This window comes from Erpetoichthys calabaricus, chromosome 10 (assembly GCF_900747795.2).
Source record: "Erpetoichthys calabaricus chromosome 10, fErpCal1.3, whole genome shotgun sequence".
Taxonomy (NCBI): domain Eukaryota; kingdom Metazoa; phylum Chordata; class Cladistia; order Polypteriformes; family Polypteridae; genus Erpetoichthys; species Erpetoichthys calabaricus.
Window position 1 is genome coordinate 147,803,973 of NC_041403.2, and position 23,803 is coordinate 147,827,775.

General features: G+C 40.3%; 1 protein-coding gene across 5 annotated transcripts in view; it reads left to right on the top strand.

Moving 5' to 3' along the window:
• Positions 1-23,803, top strand: part of helz2a (helicase with zinc finger 2a) — a 163,475-nt gene that overhangs the window by 49,978 nt on the left and 89,694 nt on the right. For all 5 annotated transcript variants that reach the window (XM_028812073.2, XM_028812072.2, XM_028812071.2 and 2 more), the window contains 4 exons: positions 1,129-1,312; positions 13,577-13,681; positions 18,117-18,631; positions 22,359-22,991. In XM_028812073.2, the coding sequence (XP_028667906.2) occupies positions 1,129-1,312; positions 13,577-13,681; positions 18,117-18,631; positions 22,359-22,991 (1,437 nt within the window). The remainder of the gene's footprint in view (positions 1-1,128; positions 1,313-13,576; positions 13,682-18,116; positions 18,632-22,358; positions 22,992-23,803) is intronic.

Consider the following 23,803-nt stretch of genomic DNA (forward strand, 5'->3'; position numbering starts at 1 on the left):
TCAAAAGTCAACATGAGCTTAGACATTTAACTAATTTGAATTATCAACAGGCAACATGCCTGTGAAAGCCGTGAATGCTGGATCTATCATAAGCTTGCCAAAAGTGGACATAGCAACGGGTGCACCATACTGCCTCTCTGCTTTCTGAATGAGTTTTTTTTGATTACAGGTTGTGATGACATACAAGGTGTCAAGGATTATTGTGAGAAAAAGGATCTTGACATGATGAGAGCCAAAAATTGTAGTCAAAAAATAGAGGGCAAGAGTCAAAATGCCTTGACTGAAACTTTTATATATATTGTGACGTGTGAGTCCCTGCCTTGGCAACCCAAAACACGAGGCTGAGTCTCAATACTTTAGCAAAACCAATTTTATTCCGCTTGAAACAGGAACAGCACGCGGTTATTTATTGTAGCGGGATCTGCCACTCTTCTAGACACAGACACAGCAATCAGGCAGGATCGTGGCCAGGTTAGTGGCCAAGTAATAATGTTCCCTGCATTTATAATGTTCCATTCATCATCCATCGACGATGGTGCTTACAGCACAATTGCGGTCGCATCAGACTTGTTTTTGTGATGAGCCTCTGCAGCGCCTGGAGCCTGCAGTTGCCCCGTTGACGGATAAACTGTCTTCCACAGACACAGAGATTGTGCTTCGGGATGCTGTTTGGCATGGAGTTCCAAAAGAGTTTAGAAACCTTACAATATATAACATATATATTTCTGGTTTTTCTACCAGATTCATTTGTACTTTTGGTTATGATTCTTCAGCTAAGTGACCTTTGCTTGCTTTGATCGTCTCTTGTCAAGCTTTGTCTAACTAATCCTCATATGTGAATCCTTTTCACACCAACCAGATTCGGCCAACACCTCCACTCTTCTTATCCTGCTCTCAGAAGCAAGCTATCCATGAGTGTCGGCCAAATATGCTGGTGCCACATAGACTCCAATACCAAAATTCACATTTCAGTCCCTGGCACTGAGTGGCCTGTGGCTGCTCAATAAATCCAGTGTTCTCTCCAGTAATAGGAGGGTGCAGGTCCCTGTTTTTGATTGGTATGTGTGTGTTATCGTTCTTTCATCTCCACGTTTCCTGTACTCCTTTAACATGTTTTTCTTCTTTCAGACCAGATACCTGTGATTATGGAGATAATTGTGTTTATGCCCATTCCAAGGATGAACTGCAAGAGTGGTACATGAGAAGGAGAACTGCACATAAGAAAAGAAGAACCTATGAAGAACACGGTCTGCTGTCCTATAGAGAGAGGCTGCTGGATGAGTACAGGAACTGCGGCAGCGAAGTGCTAATAGTGAGATGTGTATTTGTATTCTGTCTCTATTCAGCAAGTTATTTTTTTAATGAAATTAATAATTATACCTCATTACTTTTAATATAATTGGATTTAGGGCTAAGACATTTGCTCGTACTAGGATATTTTGAGTTTGGAGTACCCTTAAGGCTTAAGGCCATGTCTGTCATGTACTTTCAAAAATTGCCCATTAGAGGAGGAAAAACATTGTCAAAACCCCAACTAGACGCTAAAAAGGGCCTTGAAAGATCTTTAAAATATAAAGGTTTATTATTACAAAAGGCTTTGCAAGCAGAAAGCTACGAGGAGCACAAGGGGATGTCTGAAGAGGCAAGGGAAATACAGCAAACAAGTCCCTAATCAGAATCTGCAAATTGTGGTCATAAAACTGAACAGAGGTTAAAAAAAATCAATAAACATAGTCTCAATACAAAATCCAAAGACACAGTTGACAACAAAGAGGAGAAAGGGAGAAGTTGGGGACATGCGCGTTGCTGCACCCACCACATGGCAAACTGAGATCCGAGTGCAGCCGTGCAGCAGGTGACACCTCAGCACCACATTGAACTGAGTGAGGTTTTTTATGGTGGCTGGAGTGCCAATCCTGGCACCAATCCCCACGTTTTCCTGCAGGTTGAAGGGTCTACCTACAGGGATAGATGCAGGTTAACATCATACCCAAGACGGAGTGATTGCAAGTTAAGGGCTTTGCTCAGGGGCCCAATTGAGTAGAGTCACTTCTGGCATTTAGGGGGTTTGAAGTGGCAACGTTCTGATTGCCGGCACAGATCATTAGCCTCAGACCCACCACTCTGCCCAAGGAGAGAACAAAGCACAGGTTCAAACAATCTAGAAAATCTACAAAAGTAAAGCATAAGGCACAGTAAACTCAAGAAACCACTCCAATCCCTAGTGCTTTTGAAATGAACCGCGAGGAACGATGGGAAGCCCTCCACCGGCTGAGATCGGCTGGTGGCCCTGCCCCTTGGGAACCACCCACAAAACACAAGGGACATAAGCTAGGCCTTTACCTGTTACAAAGAAAAATGTACATAAGAAACAAAAGAAACATTAATACAAATAAATAATACAAAATTAGACAAGACAGACCAGAAACTTGACTTGGAACACCAGCCAGGGGAGAAACTTTCAGTTGTAGCCTTCATTTACAATGAATCTTAACAAGTCAGAGGCAGTCATGGTACACTCCTGTGATGCCATTCATGTAGTCTGACATGCCCAGCAACTCCCAACTAGTTTGCAACTTGCTCTGTCAATTTTGACAGGTTTGAGTTTGTTTTTAGTGGTTGGGGTGCGCTTCCACCCAGAGCTCCAATGCATTTAATGCAGCAATAAGGAATGAGAGATGCCGTTGTTTTGAACTTCACACACAGATGAGAAGCTTGTCTGCCTGATGTGTCATGTTTTGCATGCCATGACATAACAGAAAAAAGGGGCAGCTGAAGTTGCAGCAGTTGTTAACAGTTCATACAGCACTGGTTCGGTCAAGCAGCTCACTCCTGACAGCAAGGGGCGATCATTACTGTGCTGGAAAGTCGCCATTCAGCCACTAAATCGGACATGCCCAGAGATGTTCAGTTATTTAAAATCGACATGTTATGGTGACAAGAAGAGCCACTGCACTCAGTACAGGTATGTCTGACATACCCAGTAACTAGAAGTTGTGTAAAGTGACATCGGCATTTGGTGCAAAATCATTTGACTTTCTGGTGTTTTGATGTTTTTCTTTGCTTACTGCTGTAGAGAAAAGCCAAGCAAAATGACACCTTTTATTGGCTAACTAGAAAGATTACAATATGCAAGCTTTTGAGGCAACTCAGGCCCCTTCTTCAGGCAAGATGTAATCATGTAATTTGCTTACTGCTGCAAATTTTGGATCTCTTATCTTCTGGTCCTTTTCCAAACAAAATACTGCTGCTTTGTCAATTGTGTCAGAACAATGTTATGATTTGATTTTGTTCATTTTGTTTCATTTTACCTTGAACATTTTAGTACAAAATCTTAATTTGGTTGCTGTCTTTTGTAAAAAAAATCTTATTTAGAGATGTTAAAATATTTTTCTTTTCACAATGCCATTTTGTTTTCTGTGGGCGCTGCCTTTTTGGGCTTTTTGTACCGTTGCTAGCTACTAATTTAACATCGAGACCTGTGATGTCATGGATTAGAACAAGAGGGCTGCAGTGGCTGCAGGTTTTCATTCCAACCCTTTTCTTAATTAGTGACCTGTTTTTGCTGCTAATTAAATTCTTCTGAATGAATTTTAATTTACTTGTTTTTTAAGATTTGTTCCCCCGAATTTCTTCATCGTTCCTCTGAATTGCTTCATTTCTTTCCTTAAATGGCACCCAAACAGAAATGAAGTGAGTGAGCCACCAAAAGACCAACTAAGTCACGGCCTCAAACTCCAGTCAGTTGCTTGATTAGGCGCCGACTCTTGTTGTTCATTAAACCCGTTCTTTAATTCCATGGCTTGTTGCTGCTCTCATTGTGCAATAGCAGACATTTCTGAAATTGCTGATTTTCTCTTTTCTAAGAGTACTGTGAAAATGCTTTGTGGACCTGAGCAGATCAACATTCCTCAGACCTTCACCTTTCTTTATGTTCAGATATTGTATGATGGACACAGTTTGCTACTCATGTTTTGGCTCATTTTCTATATCATTATTGTTTGACTGCTAATTAAGGAAAAAGAAACAATTATGGGGTCTGAGTCTTCAAAAACAAGTCAATTACAGTGAATTCAAAAGAAGTTAATTAGCAGCAAATACAGGTCACTAATTAAGAAAGTGTTAGAATGAAAACCTGCAGCCACTGCGGCCCTCCAGGACTGGAGTTTGAGATCCCTGGGTTAGAGGGTATAAAGGTCAGCTCAAAGATGTCTTGTGTTCTGAATACAAATCTTCAGTGGTGACTGAATTTTGTTTATCAGGCTTCTGGTTTCGAATTTTTCTTCTTCGAGTTTGATTTCTGCTATTTTGAAATGGCTTGATGGCAGATCAGTTTAACTTCCTGGTTTCAAACTTTGCACAGCTTTAGACTATGTTTCATCTTCTAATTCTCTATCATTAAATACCTGCCTCAGTTGTTTCTGTGGCAGAATGAACAGTTATATGTGGACATTGAATAAGCTGGAAAATCAATAGTTTGTTGTTTTTTTTTTGTCTGCCTTGATGACAGAGGTTACATTTTGTGAACAAATTGAGTATTTTCACATAATTCAGATAATATGCACAGTTAGGTCCATAAATATTTGGACAGAGACAACTTATTTCTAATTTTGGTTCTGTACATTACCACAATGAATTTTAAATGGAACAACTCAGATGCAGTTGAAGTGCAGACTTTCAGCTTTAATTCTGTGGGGTGAACAAAATGATTGCATAAAAATGTGAGGCAACTAAAGCATTTTTTGAACACAATCCCTTCATTTCAGGGGATCAAAAGTAATTGGACAAATTAAATAACTGGAAATAAAATGTTAATTTCTAATACTTGGTTGAAAACCCTTTGCTGGCAATGACAGCCTGAAGTCTTGAACTCCTGGACATCACCAGATGCTGGGTTTCCTCCTTTTTAATGCTCTGCCAGGCCTTTACTGCAGCGGCTTTCAGTTGCTGTTTGTTTGTGGGCCTTTCTGTCTGAAGTTTAGTCTTCAACAAGTGAAATGCCTGCTCAATTGGGTTAAGATCAGGTGACTGACTTGGCCATTCAAGAATTTTCCACTTCTTTGCTTTAATAAACTCCTGGGTTGCTTTGGCTGTATGTTTTGGGTCATTGTCCATCTGTATCATGAAACGCCGCCCAATCAATTTGACTGCATTTAGCTGGATTTGAGCAGACAGTATGACTCTGAACACCTCAGAATTCATTCGGCTGCTTCTGTCCTGTGTCACCTCATCAATAAACACGAGTGTCCCAGTGCCACTGGCAGCCATGCACACCCAAGCCATCACACTGCCTCCACCGCGTTTTACAGATGATGTGGTATGCTGTGGATAATGAGCTGTTCCACGCCTTCTCCATACTTTTTTCTTGCCATCATTCTGGTAGAGGTTGATCTTGGTTTCATCTGTCCAAAGAATGTTTTTCTAGAACTGTGCTGGCTTTTTTAGATGTTCTTTAGCAAAGTCCAATCTAGCCTTTCTATCAGTCTTCTCTTTATTGTAGACTTGGATATCAATATGCCTACCCCCTGGAGAGTGTTGTTCACTTGGTTGGCTGTTGTGAAGGGGTTTCTCTTCACCATGGAAATGATTCTGCGATCATCCACCACTGTTGTCTTCTGTGGACGTCCAGGTCTTTTTGCGTTGTTGAGTTCACCAGTGCTTGCTTTCTTTCTCAGGATGTACCAAACTGTAGATTTTGCCACTTGTAATATTGTAGCAATTTCTCAGATGGGTTTTTTCTGTTTTCGCAGCTTAAGGATGGCTTCTTTCACCTGCATGGAGAGCTCCTTTGATTCCATGTTGTCTGTTCACAGCAAAATCTTCCACATGCAAGCACCACACCTTAAATCAACTCCAGGCCTTTTTTGTCTGCTTAATTGATAATGACATTACGACGGACTTGCCCACACCTGCCCATGAAATAGCCTTTGAGTCAATTGTCCAATTACTTTTGAGTCCCTGAAATGAAGGGATTGTGTTAAAAAAATGCTTCAGTTGCCTCACATTTTTATGCAATTGTTTTGTTCACTCCACTGAATTAAAGCTGAAAGTCTGCACTTCAACTGCATCGGAGTTGTTTCATTTAAAATTCATTGTGGTAATGTACAGAACCAAAATTAGAAAAAAGTTGTCTCTGTCCAAATATTTATGGACCTAACTGTATATGCTCAGGGTGGTGTGATAGAGAGAACATTATTTGTCCCCTAGGGAAATTTGGCTTTTTACAGAAGCTCTTTAAATAATTAAATATATAGATAAATAAATACATATATACACATGCAATATAGTCTGAACACACACCAGAATGGCTAACAATGAAGAAAACAATAAAGAAAGACAAACGTTTGCCTTGGCAGTCACAATCACAGTGAGGCATTATGCAGGCGTATTGCTGTTGGTATAAAGGAGCCCCAGTAGCATTCCTTGTCACACTTCTGCTGAATGGTGCTTTGGCTGCAAGTCCTCAAGTGTTCGTGTGTCAGAGACAAGATTTGCAGCATTGTTCATAATGACATTCAGGTTTGTTTTAATTCCCTCCTTCGCTACGACCTCCGGGAGGTCCCATAACTGAACCTGCTCTTTGTATGAGCTTGTTAATTAGGTGGGCCTCTCTTGAAGTGATGTTACCAGTCCAACCTATCACAGTGTAGAAAATCATACTGGCCATTACAGGGTTATAGAAGATGTGAAGGATGTCACCACCCACATTATGGGACCAATAAAGACCAGTCCAACCAGTCATTGATGTAGACCCCCAAGTTCTTGTAGTCATAGACCACTTCAACATCCACTCCTTGAATAGTGACTGGAAATAAAAGCTCTTTGGTGCGATGAATGTCAATAACCAGTTTATGGTTTTGCTGATGTTGAGTTGCAGACAGTTCTGTCTGCTCCAAGAAACCAAGTTCTCCACCTGACTCCTTACACTCTGTCTCACCCCTCCTTATGAATAACAACAACAATAACATTTATTTCTATAGCACATTTTCATACAAATTATGTAGCTCAAAGTGCTTTACAAGATGAAGAAAGAAAAAAGAAAAATAAAAAATATAAAAATAAGATTAGGCAAAACTAAGTAACAAAGAATAAAGTATGGTCTGAAGGCCATGGAGGACAGAAAAAACAAAAAACAAACTTCAGAGAAAAAAAAAAAAACAAAATCTGTAGGGGTTCCGAAGCCACCTCATAAGTGCAGGATAATCTGAGAATTTCTGCATGTGACATGAGCTGGTGTTATATTTAAAGCCTGAGGTGTACGAAGTGGAGAGAAAAACAGACAGGCCTTGTTGCTTGTGGCGCTCCTGTGTCGCTCACATCCACATCAGAAACACAGTCCTTGTGTCTCACAAATTGTGGTCTGCCCAACAAAGAGTCCATCATTCAGGACACCACAGGCTCATCCACCTCCATATCTCTGAGTTTACCCCTTAGCAGGGATCAATCAATCAATCAATTCAATCAATCAATTCAATTTTATTTGTCATTCAGCAGAAAATCCAAGATGTGCTGCCAAACGAAAATACGATGCACAAGACATTAATAAAAACACATAGTTAAAATCAATTACATTAAATTAAAAGTGCAGAAAGATTCTGATTAAAGATGCACACAAATTCTGATTAGAAGTGCATAAAAATTTCTAATTAAAAGTGCATAAGAGTCTAAATTGAAAATACATAAAATTCTGAATTAAAAATGCCTACAATAAAATACTAAAATTCTTCGTTTAAAAGACGAACGGCAGTAGGAAAAAAACAGTTTTTAAACCTGGTAGTTCTACATTTCAGGTTGCGGTACCTTCTACTTGAGGGCATGTGGGAAAAGAGTTCAGAGGCAGGATAAGTGGGGTCTCTAGAAATCCACACAGCTCTGGCCAGACAGCATTGTTTTGCCAAGTCTTGTACATTAGGCAACAGGGCTCCAATGATCCTCTCCGTCAGCCCTCACCACTTTCCTCAGTGCTTTCCAGTCCGAAGCGCTGCAGCTCTCCTGCCACAGAGAGCTGCTGCTGGTTAGCACACTCTCTATGGTCCCTCTGTAGAAAGTGGTGAGGACTGACTTACTGAGATGGGCCCTCTTTAGCCTCCGCAGAAAGATCAAGCGCTGGTGAGCTTTCTTGATGATGGAGGAGGTGTGCAGGGACCAGGTGAGGTTGTTCGTCACATTGACTCCCAGGAACTTAGTAGACTGCACAATTTCCACAGCAGTATTCTTAATGTAGACCGGGATGTGTATCAGCTGTTTCTCCCTTAAGTCGATCACCAGTTGTTTTGTTTTTTCGACATTCAGTATCAGATTGTTTTTATCACACCATTCCACAAATGACTTCACCTCCTCTCTGTAATCCCCCTCCCCATCACCTCGAATGAGACCCACCACTGTCGTGTCGTCCGCATACTTAATAATTTGCTTTGTGCTGAACTTGGCACAACAATCGTGGGTCATGAGTGTGAAGAGGAGGGGACTTAGAACATACCCCTGTGGAGAACCTGTGCTCAAGCAGATGATATCTGATTTATTCTTTCCTACCCGTACGTACTGTGGCCTATCCATTAGAAAGTCCAATATCCAGTTTTGCAGAGGTATGCTCAGTCCCAATGGGCCCAGTTTGCTGATCAAATTCTGAGGGATGATGGTATTAAAAGCCGAACTAAAATCAACAAACAGCATGCGGACCGTAGCGTCTCTATTCTCCAGATGTTCCAACGAAAAATGGAGTGCAATAGATATGGCATCCTCTGTGGCACAGTTGGAGCGGTAGGCGAATTGGAGTGGGTCAAATGAGGAGGGTAGGACAGAAGTAATGTGATCCTTGATCAGCCTCTAGAAACATTTCATCACTATTGATGTTAAGGCTACAGGGCGATAGTCATTCATGGTTGTGACTATGGGTTTTTTCGGAACCGGGATAATTTCTGAGTTTTTAAAGCAAGATGGCACAACAGCCTGACACAGAGAGATGTTAAATATATCCATAAGGACATGTGTCAGCTGCTCCGCACATCCTTTGAGTACGCAACCTGCTATCTGGTTTGGTCCCGCAGCTTTCCTTGGATTAATTCTCCTCAAAGTCCGTAGAATATCATCCGGTTCCAGACACAGTGCCTTCTGATCAGGATGGCTGGATGGTATTGAAGGCACTGGAGAAAACAAAAAAAAAAACAGAATCCTCACAGTGCTGCCAGCTTTGTCCAGTTGAGAATAAGCCTTATGGAGCAGAGAGATAATCACATCCTCTACTCCAATCTTTGTCAGATAGATAAACTGCAGCAGGTCCAGGTAGTCTACCACAAGAAGACTCATATAGTCCAGGACCAGTCTCTCAAAGGTCTTCATGATGTGAGACGTAAATGTCTGTAGTCATTAGATTAAGAGGTGCCTACCTTTTTTGGAACAGAAACAATTCAGGATGTTTTCTGCAGCAGCGCCACTTTATGGAGCCTTAGGGACAGGCCGGACAGGTGACAGAGGACACCATAAAGTTGTGCTTGGAGTCTTTGAAGTTGAATGTAATAGTGACAAAATGAGCATGATTTATAGTTGGAAGTTTTTTTTTTTATTTCAGATACTGGTTTTCCTTTTTCTGTCATGTGTTGCTTTTGTTTAGCAGCTTTCCTGACTGCTAGTTGAACAACTCCACGTTGTACATACAAAGTTTCTAAGACTTTATCACCTCACCTTCAGATTGTGTTCTGATGTTGTTTGGCACTGTGTCAGTTTGAAACTACACTGAAAGCTGTGATGGTGAAGCTGCTCACGCCTCCACCTGCAGACTGGACCCCCTATTGTTACATCATCCCACTAACTGATATGTAATGGAGTTTGTTCCTCCTGACACTTCTGCAAGGCACCTCTCATCATTTATAAGCAGTGCCTAACAACATGATGACATTACAATAACTTCTGTCTTTTTGTTGTGCTAATAGTGTTTTAGTGATCCACTGAACAATTTGACAGCAAATTCTTTTTAAGTGTAAAACGATAAGATAAACATGTGTCTTTGTCCTGAGGCACAATTTCAGAATCCTTTTGGAAGCTCAATAGATATTTTGGCAGATTTAAAAGTGGTCTGTTTTTCTCAGAAACACTGAGGTATATAATAGTCTCTGAAGTATTCATGTATGATTGGCATTGGAGATCTAGGTGCTCATCTCACAAGAATCCATGCTCTTGCTGCTCTTGCTGCTTCTGAAGAAGAAACACATCCATTCCATAGTAAGAACCTTCTGCAAACATATTTTTCAGTTTGTATGGAGAGACTGTTAAGTTTCATTACACCTGTGCACTTTGCACATCTCTCCATTGCTAATAAGTTCCCATGGAGTTTGTGTTTTTCAGTTAGGTATGGAAAAACTATTTCCATTTCATCTACCACTCCCTGGATGATTTGCATCTAGCTGATGTTTGCTATCTCTGCATTTCCTGTTTCTCGCTCCACCGTCACATGCCAGTATACACCACATGTCATTTTTATGGCTTATACTAGTTATTGTTCAGCATGATTTCAGGCTTTCTCCAATGACAGCTGGTGTAATGTTTATGTTATGTATGCCTCTAGATCAATATGTAACACGCCGTCACAGAAGTGTTTAGGGTTAAACACAATGCTGAAGGGCAGTTGGTTAAAGAAATAACAATTCAAATTGTGAGATTAAACTTGCCAGATAATAATAATAATTCTTTGCATTTATATAGCACTTTTCTCACTGCTCAAAATGCTTAGCAATTGCAGGTTAAGGGCCTTGCTTAAGGGCCAAACAGAATTGAGTCCCTAATGCCATTAACGGGATTCGAACCAGCAACCATCCAATTGCCACTGCAGATCCCTAGCCGCAGAGCCACCACTCCACCCCAGATAATAGGATGAGTGTTTCTTGCAAACTTTATTTATCTCTGTTCTCAATGAAAACAAGAGATTACTTTTTTTTAGGCCATCAATATAAACTATATGGGGTAGCATATCAAAAAATATAAGCTTTTAGGTGGAATATTCTTTTAGGACACACATAAACAGAAGTATGCAGGAATAAAAGTAGGCATTCTGCACCTTTGCCACATACTAATCTTTCAATCACAAATGTAAATTGATTTAACACACAGCAAAGTAACAATTTTGACTTCACTGTGCCCGAATTTATTAACGGTTGTTCTTGCGTGTATGGTACAAGAAGAGGGTTTCAAACCACATCCTGCTTGTAGCTTCAATCTACCACATATTACTTATTAGAAAGACTAGGGCTTACTTTGCTCACTTCGGGCCCTACGCGCTAGTCATTTCCTGCAACGAATCGTGCTGTGCTTTTGGATAAACACAAATATCAGCTCTGTCTTTGGTATCTCCGTCTTTCGAAACTATTATCGCTGACAGCTCGTCACATGTTGGTTTATTATATATGCGATTCTGATCTTTCAGATTCATACAGAAATCCAAGAAAACTTCTTTGTCCTTGTTTTTCAGAAAAATTTAGTGTAAAGTGCAATAATAATACGTCCGATCGTTTTAACTCTTTCAATTCCATGTTGCATCGCTTCTCCGTGATCATAAATATAAACCTGACCGAATTGTGGTTTATTTGAAATTAAACTTGTAGTAGCTCTGTCATATCACATATATCCATATATTCGATCTCTTTTCTCTTTTCTGTTATTTCACCGAGTAATAATTTCCATTTGTTAGCCCTAAAGCAATCTTTACTATCAGTTTTTTGAGACTTTCGAATTTTAGTACTTTCATAATCTCTAACCTGCACTGCATGTGCATTGCGCCACCATTTTTGGACCTCTTTACAACGTTCTAGTTTGTCTTCTACTCTTTGTCTTTTCTTCTTCTACTCTTTGTCTTTTATTTCCGCCCCTGCTTGGACCTGTTAGATTTTCAATTCATCTCTTGGCACAAAGTCTCATCTCGCGAGATGTGAAATTATCTCTCTGAAAAAGTCTTGTCTTGTCCCAACATTTTTTATATAATAGAGAGACTCTTTCTAGGCTTAATTTTCCATGTTTCAAAAAAGATAAGAAACAGAAAAATTTACAATGGAATGGTTCTTACACTTCTCCTGTGTAAGTTACACTTCACTCAACAGAAAATTCTACAATAAAACACAACTAATATGGATTCAAATACATTAACTTATATAAAATTTATTATGTACACAAATAAAAGTAGCGTAAAATAAACATGAAATTGAATCAAATGAATAACTTTAATAATATTTAATTTGAAATTAAAGACAGGGACAAATGAAATAGACAATCTACACAGACAGAAAGGTTCATACACTGGGAGACTTAATGCCTCTGTGCATGTCGACTTTTACAGATCTAGGGGTGTGTGTGTGTGGGCTGTGCGCACGTGCGTGTGTATGTGTGAATCTTCACATATAAATTTATTTAAACAAGCACAAAAGTCTCTCTCACAACTGTGAAATATCTTTCTGTGTGTGCGTACATGTATATTTGAATAAATTATGTAGCTCAAAAAATTACAATCTAAAATCTACTGCCGAAAATTGTAATTTTAAGACATGAAAGTCAAAATTGATTTTCCACAGGCACACACATACAGACTCTATGTGAAAATCAACTTTTTTCAAAATATTGAACACCTTACAATAAGTATCTGAACTTAACTCAATACTGAATTTTTGGCACCTCTTCACCAATATTTACAAAGAAAAACTATTACCTTTCACATTTACACGAGCAGGGTCAAATGTCATGATAAGAACCCCTGGAAAAACAAGGAGTTTCTAAGGGATAATGGATTATAAAGTATCTATCTATCTATCTATCTATCTATCTATCTATCTATCTATCTATCTATCTATCTATCTATCTATCTATCTATCTATCTATCTATCTATCTATCTATCTATCTGTCTGTCTGTCTGTCTGTCTGTCTGTCTGTCTGTCTGTCTGTCTGTCTGTCTGTCTGTCTGTCTGTCTGTCTGTCTAATTAACAAATTCTAAAAGTCAGGCACTTCGCCACATGTGTAACTATGATATGCTAATCCAAACCCTCTGGTAGGCTTGTCTGCATGCATTGAGCTTTCCCAAACATTCCTGTGCCCACCCTCAGCAGCCTGCTCCATTGAGTCAATCCCTGGACTAGTACCTGTGATATCCTGCCAACTCCGCCGTTGTAGTCTCTCATCTGCTTTACATTCACACAGTACCATCCTCACAGAGGTCTGCTCCAAACTTGCTACTTTCTAAGAAGAATAATTAAAGAACACAAATGGTGAAAATAGGCAGCAATGAAAGGAGATAAAAATAGGCTTAACACTTTGAACATGAGGTACAAGTATACAACAACCAAGGGTGTATTTTGAATAAATCTCTTGTTTCCAAAAGCTAAACCAGGCCTTGAAAATTGATAACTTAAATGAAGTTGCCCAAGTCCTGTAGTCTTGCAGGAAGACACAGAACTTAGTCCTGAAATTATATTCAGTATAAATGACATGTGACTGGAAACACTGAGCTTGTAGTGGCACCTATTCTGTCTCATAAAACAATGATTCTTATCTTAATGCTGTTTCTATAGAAACAAACGTCTCTCTTTTTATATTTACAGATGGCAGAGCAGCTCGATGATGTTACTGTGTCATGTGATAATAAGATGATAATGTTGTGCAAAGAAAAGGAAACGTTGATGTGGAACTTTACAGTGGAGTCTGAGGTAACTGAATTCTCTCTGTGCTTTTCATATGGTATGCTGTAGAGCAGATGCTTCCCTCGTGCTGTGGAAAAAGCCAAAATAACTTCAAGAGATATCTCAAAATGAATTTCCGATATCTGAAAATGCAGTTTACTGTTTTAAATACCTGAATCATCTTTCCAGATATCTCAAAGTATGTTCCTTACATTTTTAGGTTAGCATTTCAAGATCTCTCAGGTACACTTCCAGATAACTCAGAATAACTTTGTGGCCATTTCAAGATATCTCAAATACATTAGAGATACCTCACATTTGAACCTGAATGTATTTTAGTTTATCTGAAATGCATTTCAAGGTATCTTACTCTGTGTTAAAGTTCCTATTCTTTCATTGGGGTTGCCTGTCTATTTTAAGATATCTTTGGGATATCTCAAAATGAGCAGATATCTGAGCATGAATCAAATTAAAGATATCTGAAAAACATTAGAAGATATTTTGGATAGGCTTCCAGATATCTTCAAATAAAATCCAAACCATTTTAAGATATCTGAAAGGCATTTCAAGATATCTCAAAATTACTTCCGACACATATCCAGGTCTCTTAGATCTTATAATCTTAAAATGCACAGGAAGAACCCTTGAAATGGATTTGAGATATCTTAATATAAACAGAGTATCTTTTCCAGACAGCTTAAAATCTATTCGAGGCACCTTAAAATGCATTTAGGATATCTTGAAATAGATGTGTTTTTAGATATCTGTAATTCATTTTAAGATATCTTAAACGCATTTCCAGATATATTAAAATGCATTTGGAGATATCTCTAAATATTAACATTTACATTTATGTGCTAAGCAGACACTTTTATTCTAAGCAACTTACAAAAGAGGTCAAAATAATTGAGTGAACATCTGTCTGGGGACTGTTTGGGAACAATAGTGACAGGACAAGACAAGGTTAGAAAATTGGTAAACACAAGTGCCGCCCTCAGAATATCAGATAGACGGAAATTTGCAGAACAAGAGAGTCTTGAAATGCTTCTGAAACATGTTGAGGGATTCAGAAGTTTGAACGGAGGTGGGCAGCTCATTCCACCAGCTAGGTGCTGCACATGAAAAGAGTATGGATTGAGATCTGAAGGGCATCACCAGACACCATTTATCAGTAGTCCCGAGTAAGCAAGAAGGAGCGTAAGAACTCACAAGTGTCTCCATATTTATGTCTGCTGTTAATTGGCTTGCCATACTCATCTAGTTGTCTTCTCTTCTGATAAAATGCCTGCAAGCGGTCTGTGACTCATTTCATTTCAGCCCTTTAGTCTGCAATTAAGAAAACCAGTTGTTCATCTTGCTGGCCAATTCTGTATGTATTCAGAGAGAAGTTCAAAATAAGTAGCTAAGTGGTCCCACTCACTGAGAGACATAAAAACGATTTGGGGCAGCCACCCATATGTTTCCTGGCTGCAAATAGAATATTTTTTTAGTACAGATGTGTCCCAGTTTGAGTCCAAAACAGAACTAATTGGTGAGGTTGAGATGGTGGGTATTTATAGTGCAGCAGAGGAAGTGAGGTAATTATGACCGGAACCGGAAGTGGCATCATCAGGTTCGTGACCAGAAGGGGCATCTTCTGGACTGGAAGTGACATCATGGGGGCCAGGCAGAATTTCCCATAATGTGTCTGCAGTGGAAAAAGGGAAAAGATTGGTGCACCTCACCACCCACTGGTCTAGTGTGGAATTACCTTCCTTCAAAGCCTTTAGCTGCCTCCTGTGCGCATGTGTGTGACAAGTGTTACCTGTGTTTCTTGGATACATTGGTCAAACAACACCAAAGTAAATAACAGTACACCCTCCATAAATGTGCCTCTTATTACAGTCCGTAACAGTATAAGGATTGCCGTGTAGCCTTTACATTTTTCAGTTAGAATTACATTAAAGTTATTTATCCACCTTAATAAAAGAACAAATGTGTGGGGTAGCGCTTCTGCCTCGCAGTAAGGAGGCCCGGGTTCGCTTCCCAGGTCCTCCCTGCGTGGAGTTTACATGTTCTCCCCGTGTCTGCGTGGGTTTCCTCTGGGTGCTCTGGTTTCCTCCCACAGTCCAAAGATATGCAGGTTAGGTCGAATGGCGATTCTAAATTGGCCCTAATGTGTGCTTGGTGTGTGGGTGTGTCAGTGTGTGTGTGTGTGTGTGTGTGTGTGTGTGTGTGTGTGTGTGTGTGTGTGTGTGTGTGTCCTGCGGTGGGTTGGCACCCTGCCCGGGATTGGTTCCCTGCCTTGTGCCCTGTGTTGCCTGGGATTGGCTCCAGCAGACCTCCGCGACCCTGTGTTCGGATTCAGCGGGTTGGACAATGGATGGATGGATGGATGTCTGTGTGGGTATCTGGGTATCTGTGTATCTGCGTGTCTGTCTGGTTGTTAGGATTAGGAAGAAAAATTGCAAAATAGGAAAAACATGTAGAAGAAGAGTCAAAGATGAAAAAATGATACTGAAAATAATAAGCAATGGTCTTAAAATAAGAAAATTGGTCTCATTAGCCTATTCTGTTGTCCAGCGTTATATGCTGAGAACAGCAGTGTGGTGGTTTCTTGCATTTGTTCAGGTCACGTGAACGAGGCCTATAGCTGTAATGCTAATGACTGATAACTTTGAGTGGTGGGCAATGGATGAATGAAAATAATGATAATTTGTATTGTATGAGGAAGTCGGGTGTGGCAGAGAAGTATGTAAGAGTTGTACAGGATATGTACGAGGGAAGTGTGACCATGGTGAGGTCTGCGGTAGGAGTGATGGATGCATTCAAGTTGGAGGTGGGATTACATCAGGGATCAGCCCTGAGCCCTTTCTTATTTGCAATGGTGATGGACAGGTTGACAGACGAGATTAGACAGGAGTCCCCATGGACTATGATGTTTGCTGATGACATTGTGATCTGTAGCGATAGTAGGGAGCAGGTTGAGGAGACCCTGGAGAGGTGGAGATATGCTCTAGAGGGGAGAGGAATGAAGGTCAGTAGGAACAAGACAGAATACATGTATCTAAATGAAATGGGGATCAGTGGAATGGTGAGGATGCAGGGAGTAGAGTTGGCGAAGGTGGATGAGTTTAAATATTTGGGATCAACAGTACAGAGTAATGGGGATTGTGGAAGAGAGGTGAAAAAGAGAGTGCAGGCAGGGTGGAGTTGGTGGAGAAGAGTGTCAGGAGTGATTTGTGACAGACGGGTATCAGTAAGAGTGCAAGGGAAGGTCTACAGGACGGTAGTGAGACCAGCTATGTTATATGTGTTGAAGACGGTGGTACTGACCAGAAAGCAGGAGACAGAGCTGGAGGTGGCAGAGTTAAAGATTCTAAGATTTGCATTGGGTGTGACGAGGATGGATAGGATTAGAAATGAGGACATTAGAGGGTCAGCTCAAGTTGGACGGTTGGGAGACAAAGTCAGAGAGGCAAGATTGCGTTGGTACAGAGAAGAGATGCTGGGTATATTGGGAGAAGGATGCTAAGGATAGAGCTGCCAGGGAAGAGGAAAAGAGGAAGGCCTAAGTGAAGGTTTATGGATGTGGTGAGAGAGGACATGCAGGTGATGGGTGTAACAGAACAAGATGCAGAGGATAGAAAGATATGGAAGAAGATGATCCGCTGTGGCAACCCCTAACGGTAGCAGCCAAAAGAAGAAGAAGAAGAAGATCAGAAAATCAAAGCCCCAACACACTAGGCTAGAGTTGCTAAACCAGGTCAATGCCATTGTGACCACAGCCACATTTTCACAGCCATACAGCCTATAAGAATGGTCAGTTCGACGAGCAATGCCAAGAGGAAGCAGTGAAAAAATAGAACTCTATCCAAAGAGGAAAAGGTTAAGGTGAGGATAAGGGATTGTGTGAGCATTATTATAGCAGACCAAATTGACAACACGTGTATTAAATAAAACACATGAGGTCAAACCCTCCTCACTCACGCGCCAGCCTCGGGGTGTGTACCTTACCTCCGCTTAGCTAGAAAATGAGAGAACTACTTAATGGATTTAAATCGTTTTTTTTTCTATAATTTGCTTGAACATTCTGGTTGATTTTGCGACTTCACTCGTTAAGAATCGTAGTTTGCTTGCAGAAGCCATATTTTCGCGCTAATCCGAGACAGAGGTTGTGGGCCGAGGGGAGGGGGAAGCATGACGTCAGGAGTGGGGAGTCGGTCTACCTGTGCATTTTGGAATGTACCTCACCTCCGCTTAGCTAGCGGTACCTTTTAGTTTATTGATTTTTAAAGTTTGTCCTGTTTCACTACTATGCGGGTGGAGCCACGGAGAATGGCTGGTATTAAATATAATAAACAATGACTGCAGTTTGGTGTATTTTTGTAATTGTTCAGTGATACATTTTATTAAGGAGTAAATTTATTTATTGAAATTTTCTCTGGAGACATTATTAACTTGAAACGTTTCTTATGTACAGATGCAGTTGGTGTACGTTGCCTTATTGAAGCAAGAACCCGGAGCCATGTTTACATTGGGTGAAGATTTCAAAGACTTTTGCTCTTATGATAAAGGGTCCACATTCTACGTCTCAGGTGTCAACTACCGAGTTAAGGTTTCTTTTCAGTCGGTCACCTCTGGTGTCTATGAACAGTGGGTAGTTTTTGATTTTGATTCTAGGCCTGTTTTAGTCCAGAAAATCCAAGCTACAGTCTGTCAACATGATGAACCTACTGAAGCCAATGAGCTATGCAATGAGACAATTTCACCTGTGACACTACTGCGCTGGAATAGCGGTAATCGTCTGGTGATACCTTATTTTATAAAGACAGAAGAAGAACAGAGCTTACTTACAAAATACAAGTCCCCTGTATTAATGCCACATTTTAAACAAAACACTGGCATCAATGTACCAATTACAAGGTTGAATTACAAAGACCGAATGCACAGCTTTCTCTACAGAGAAGAATACGCGGAAGAAGAAGTGCTATCCAGGTAAATGATCACCCAACAATGATGGGTTTATGCACAATCAACCCTTAGCTTTAAATATTTTACTGATTTATTGTAAATGGTCCAGAAGTTTGTTTTTTTTCAGTTATTGTTATTTGTAAAGTGAGTGTGTGTCTGTGTGCCAGATGAATTTGGGATGAATAATTACAGACAACTGTATCCAGCAGGGTGCAGAGGTTCATTAGTGATCGCACCTATTACTAACCTAACATACATAAAGATATACTGTATCTTTCCCTACTGGTACAGCGGTGATTCTGATTCTAAATGGAATAAAGAATCAGTAACACTGAAGGAAAATTATACTACCTTCTGTATAATATAAGCTTAACACTCACAAGAATATAATACTCGAAGGAGAGCTGCTTGGCCAAATCATGATACAGTCAGGATTTCCTGTGATCGATGTTTGTGCAACTTCGAGACAGAGTGTGGGAAAGCATGTTGTCTGAGACACGGGCAGGAGCGATGTCTTCCATCCATCCGTAGTGTAGCTCTGCTGTTCTGGGCAACGTCTACGTATTTATATATTTCCTACAATTCAAGAGTCTGAAACATGATCATGCAAGCTCCAAACATGGGAAAATTCTGGTTTGCTGGTTCATCATTTACAGAAATTGAACTTTTGGGTCACTGCACACTCCTTCTTTCCCTAAATATCCTGACTTAGCAGCGAACAGTTGTTTGTTGCTTATCTTCTTGTCATATTGCTAGCGAATCTGCCCCCTTTGTCAGTCAGCTTGCTTCATGTGCTACGTGAGAGACACGAGTCTTTTTCTGTCAGCTGTCTTCCCTAAATTAGTCTGGTTTCTGTTCATATGAATAAAATCAGATACAATGAAATTAACGTAACGAATCATAAAAACAACAAAAACAGAAAATGACTTTCCAGATGCACAAATAATAAATACACACACACATATGATTTTACCATTCCATCCAGGTCATGAACTGAGCCAGGACTTACAGGTACGGAGTATCAGCACTTCTCCATTTTTAGCCGTTGTGTATCGGTGAGTATGACACTTATCTAGGGCCACCCTGATGACCGACTTCACCTCCTGCTCTCTAATAGGGTCACTCAGAACTTTACAGGGTCAACCCACTGGTTCTTCAATCGATTGAATGTAATGGCTCCTGAAGTTCCCACTCTGCACGTCTCTGCACAATTCAGATATGATTCAAGTGCTGTGGAGCAGAGGGGTAAATCAAGGAGAAACGTGTCTTTGTCCCAAACATTCTGGAGGGCAGCACCGATTCCTTCTTGTATCTATTAGTCACAAATGATTTGGCTGCTATTTATATTTCTGTCCAGCACCTGCTTGATTGCCTTATTGACATAAGAAGTTGGATGGCATTAAATTTTCTAAATTTTAATGAGAACAAAACAGAAGTCATGCTATTTAGGCCCAATAGCACCAGCGGGACTCCCTGCATCGACCTTTCCACTGTGACTCCATGATCACAAATTTAGGTGTAAAAATGGATTCCACTTTAAAACTTGATAGCCATGTGAACGCACTGGTAAAATCTTGCTTTTTCCAGTTGAGGCGGCTGTCAAAAATCAAGCCTGTGTTGTCTAAGCGCAACCTTGAAACAGTGATACATGCTTTTATAACATCTCATCTAGATTACTGCAATGCACTTCTTTTTGGAATTAGCCAGGCCTCCATGGCTCGCCTACAGCTGGTTCAAAACGCTGCTGCTCGATTTTTAACTGGCACAAGAAAGCATGAGCATGTTACCCCGATTTTGGCTTCCCTCCACTGGCTTCCAATTCGTTTTCGAATCCATTTTAAGATCCTTGTATTTGTTTTTAAATCTTTTAATGGGTGTGCCCCTCTTTATTTGTCGGAACTGCTGCACCCTTACGTACCAACTCGCCTTCTCAGGTCAGCAGACTAGATGCTTTCACGCGTTCCCAAGGCACGATGCAAACTCTGAGGTGATCGAACTCTGGAACGATTTGCCGTTGCACGTTAGGCAGGCTCCTTCACTAGCTGCCTTTAAATCCTATTTAAAAACACATTTTTACTCTCTGGCTTTTAACCCTGTATAATATGTTGGCTATCTGTATACTTTTTATACTTTCTATTAAGAATCTCTTCAGTTCTTATGTGTTGTTTTTCTTTGTACAGCACTTTGGTCAGCCTTAAGGTTGTTTTTAAAGTGCTTTATAAATAAACTAGACAAAGAGCCCGTTTCAACATCGTAAGATGAAACGGGCACGAGTGGAATAGTAGTAAGTATAAGCACCACAAACCTGATATGGTGTATTGAATGAATGCGTAATTGAATCAGAATGCGTAATTAGGCCTCGAGCTGTAGTCGAAATCGCCTTTCAGGCCTCTAGAGCTTTAATCGAAGTCGCCTTTCTCTTTGAATTTTTGCGGCCGTAAATCCGCCGCCTGCTTCGATGTCGGTCTCGTAAGGTTTTTCGGGCCACTGCGCAGAAGGCGACTGCGCATTCGGCTTCAGATGGATGTGAGTGAGTGAGTGAGTGAGTGAGTGAGTGAGTGAGTGAGTGAGTGAGTGAGTGAGTGAGTGAGTGAGTGAGTGAGTGAGTGAGTGAGTGAGGAGGCTGGCGAATTATGTATTAAGATTAAATAAATAAATAAATAAATAAATAAAATATAGCATGGGAGATCTGGGGACCTGGGTTCGCTTCCCGGGTCCTCCCTGCGTGGAGTTTGCATGTTCTCCCCGTGTCTGTGTGGGTTTCCTCCGGGCGCTCCGGTTTCCTCCCACAGTCCAAAGACATGCAGGTTAGGTGGATTGGCGATTCTAAATTGGCCCTAGTGTGTGCTTGGTGTGAGGGTGTGTTTGTGTGTGTCCTGCGGTGGGTTGGCACCCTGCCCAGGATTGGTTCCCTGCCTTGTGCCCTGTGTTGGCTGGGATTGGCTCCAGCAGACCCCCATGACCCTGTGTTCGGATTCAGCGGGTTGGAAAATGGATGGATGGATGTTCCACAGTTTTCTTGGACTAGTTAAATTACATAAGAGCAAAAGCAAGACACTGACCTGTATATGCAGTAGATCTGAATGGACTAAGAGCTTTAACCCAATACTGACATTTTAAAATGGTACTTTAAAAGTCCTGGAAAAAATATTTGGAAGTCAACATTTCACGTTCAGCACAAGTGCCTCAGCAGGTGTAGGTGTAATGGTTTATTCCATACTGTACTTTAAAGGCAATAATTATAAATTATTATTCAGTCTTGGTGTTTGTTTGTATCTTTAAATCAGAGATTTTTAACCTTGGCCTAAAGACCAACAGGTACGTTATGTCTGGATTCCATTATTTATTTCCACAGTGTCAATGTGGCACTATGTTGGGCGCAGTTGTCTTTAGTTACTTTTATTGTCTTTTCCATTAAATTTTGTATTTTTGTTTTGTTATTCATTTAAATCTAAATCAAGATCTTAGGTGAAAATAAAATATAAAAAGCTAGCCATAGCTGAAAATTTAACAGAAGTAATTTTACAGTAATATTTTTTTCAGCATTTTTGAATGAATAATATATGAACATGCTATTTGTTTGATAGGCTGACATTTCGGAAGACATGGACTGCCATTGTTTATTATTGTGCATATCAGAAAAATCTTAAAATGTTATCAGTTTCATATAATTCTTACAATTTTAATTGTGTGCATAGCCTCTAATTGCTTATTAAGTCCTGTTTTGTAACCTTTTTTTTTATCATTGCAGGCTCAGTTTGCAAGTAACCATTACACCAACAAACTGTGTTTCCAATGAAGTCACTGGGATGAAGTTTTCCCCCAATGGAGAATTGTTAGCCGAAGTCCCAGTTCCGTATGTTTTGACCCCCGACACACATGAAGGATACCTGTTAAAAAGAGTTGTCAAGTCAGTTTATTTAGCACCGTGCCCAAAGAAAAACATAAACGTGTATGAAGCAGCCATTCGCCAAGACACGGGAAATGAAAAAAACATCTGCTTGTCAATTTCAAAGCGCTGCATTGCTGATCTCGGCTTGGAGATAGGAAAACAACATGATGTAGAAATCCAGTTTCAGATGGACCGACTATATTTCTGCACATGTCACCTCGCAGTGGATCTTATAACAAATATAAACGGAGTGTTTCCAGACTTTGCATCATGCACATTCCCTTCTGGTGACACTAGTATTTTGAAACTCAACCCAAAACAACAAGCTGCCATTTCTTATATTACTGGGGACACATTTGCTCAGAAACCTGTCGCCCCTTTACTTATTTACGGGCCCTTTGGTACAGGAAAAACGTTCACGCTAGCAAAAGCAGCAATGGAAACGATACGCCAGCCTAACACAAGAGTGCTGATCTGTACTCATACTAACAGGTAAAGTGACAATATGTTGAACCGATTGTTATATCAACATGTGCTAACAAACAGAGTAGTATCGATTCTTGCACAGGGGTTTCATTTTAAATTCCCATTAATTAACATACACAAATAAATTGTAATAATTCATGTATTCCTTTTAGAGTTTACAATTAAGTTAATAGCTAAATAAATATATCTTACTTATATGCAGTACATTTCTTACACTTGTTACTGCGTTGTTTTTTATCGTTAGTTATTGTTATTATTATTGATTTATTAGTATCTATTTTAAATTAGTACTATCTATTCACTAAATTAACATTTATTGTTTATTTGTTTATTTACCTATTTTATAAACCTTTAATGACCTCTTGGGCACCGCCATCAGCAGTGTGTCTGACTGCGGAGAGAGTGTCGACCGCATCGAGAGGTTTACTTACCTTGGCAGTGACATTCATGTCTCTGGTGACTCTTCCTATGAAGTCAGTAGATGGATTGGGAGAACATGGATGGCCATGAGGTGATTTGAAAGGGAGGTGTGGCGCTCCAGATATCTCTGCAAAAGGACAAAGGTCCAAGTCTTTAGAGTCCTGGTGCTCCCTGTTTTGCTATATGGCTGCAAAACATGGACGCTATCCAGTGACCTGAGATTAAGACTGGACTCCTTCGGTACTGTACTCGTTGGATAATCCTTGGGTGCCGCTGGTTTGACTTTGTATTGAATGAGCGATTACTTACAAATGAGTCACATTACCTGGATTATGAGGGAGCATCAGTTACGGCACTACAGCCATGTGGCGCGATTCCCCCTAGGGTGATCCTGCTCA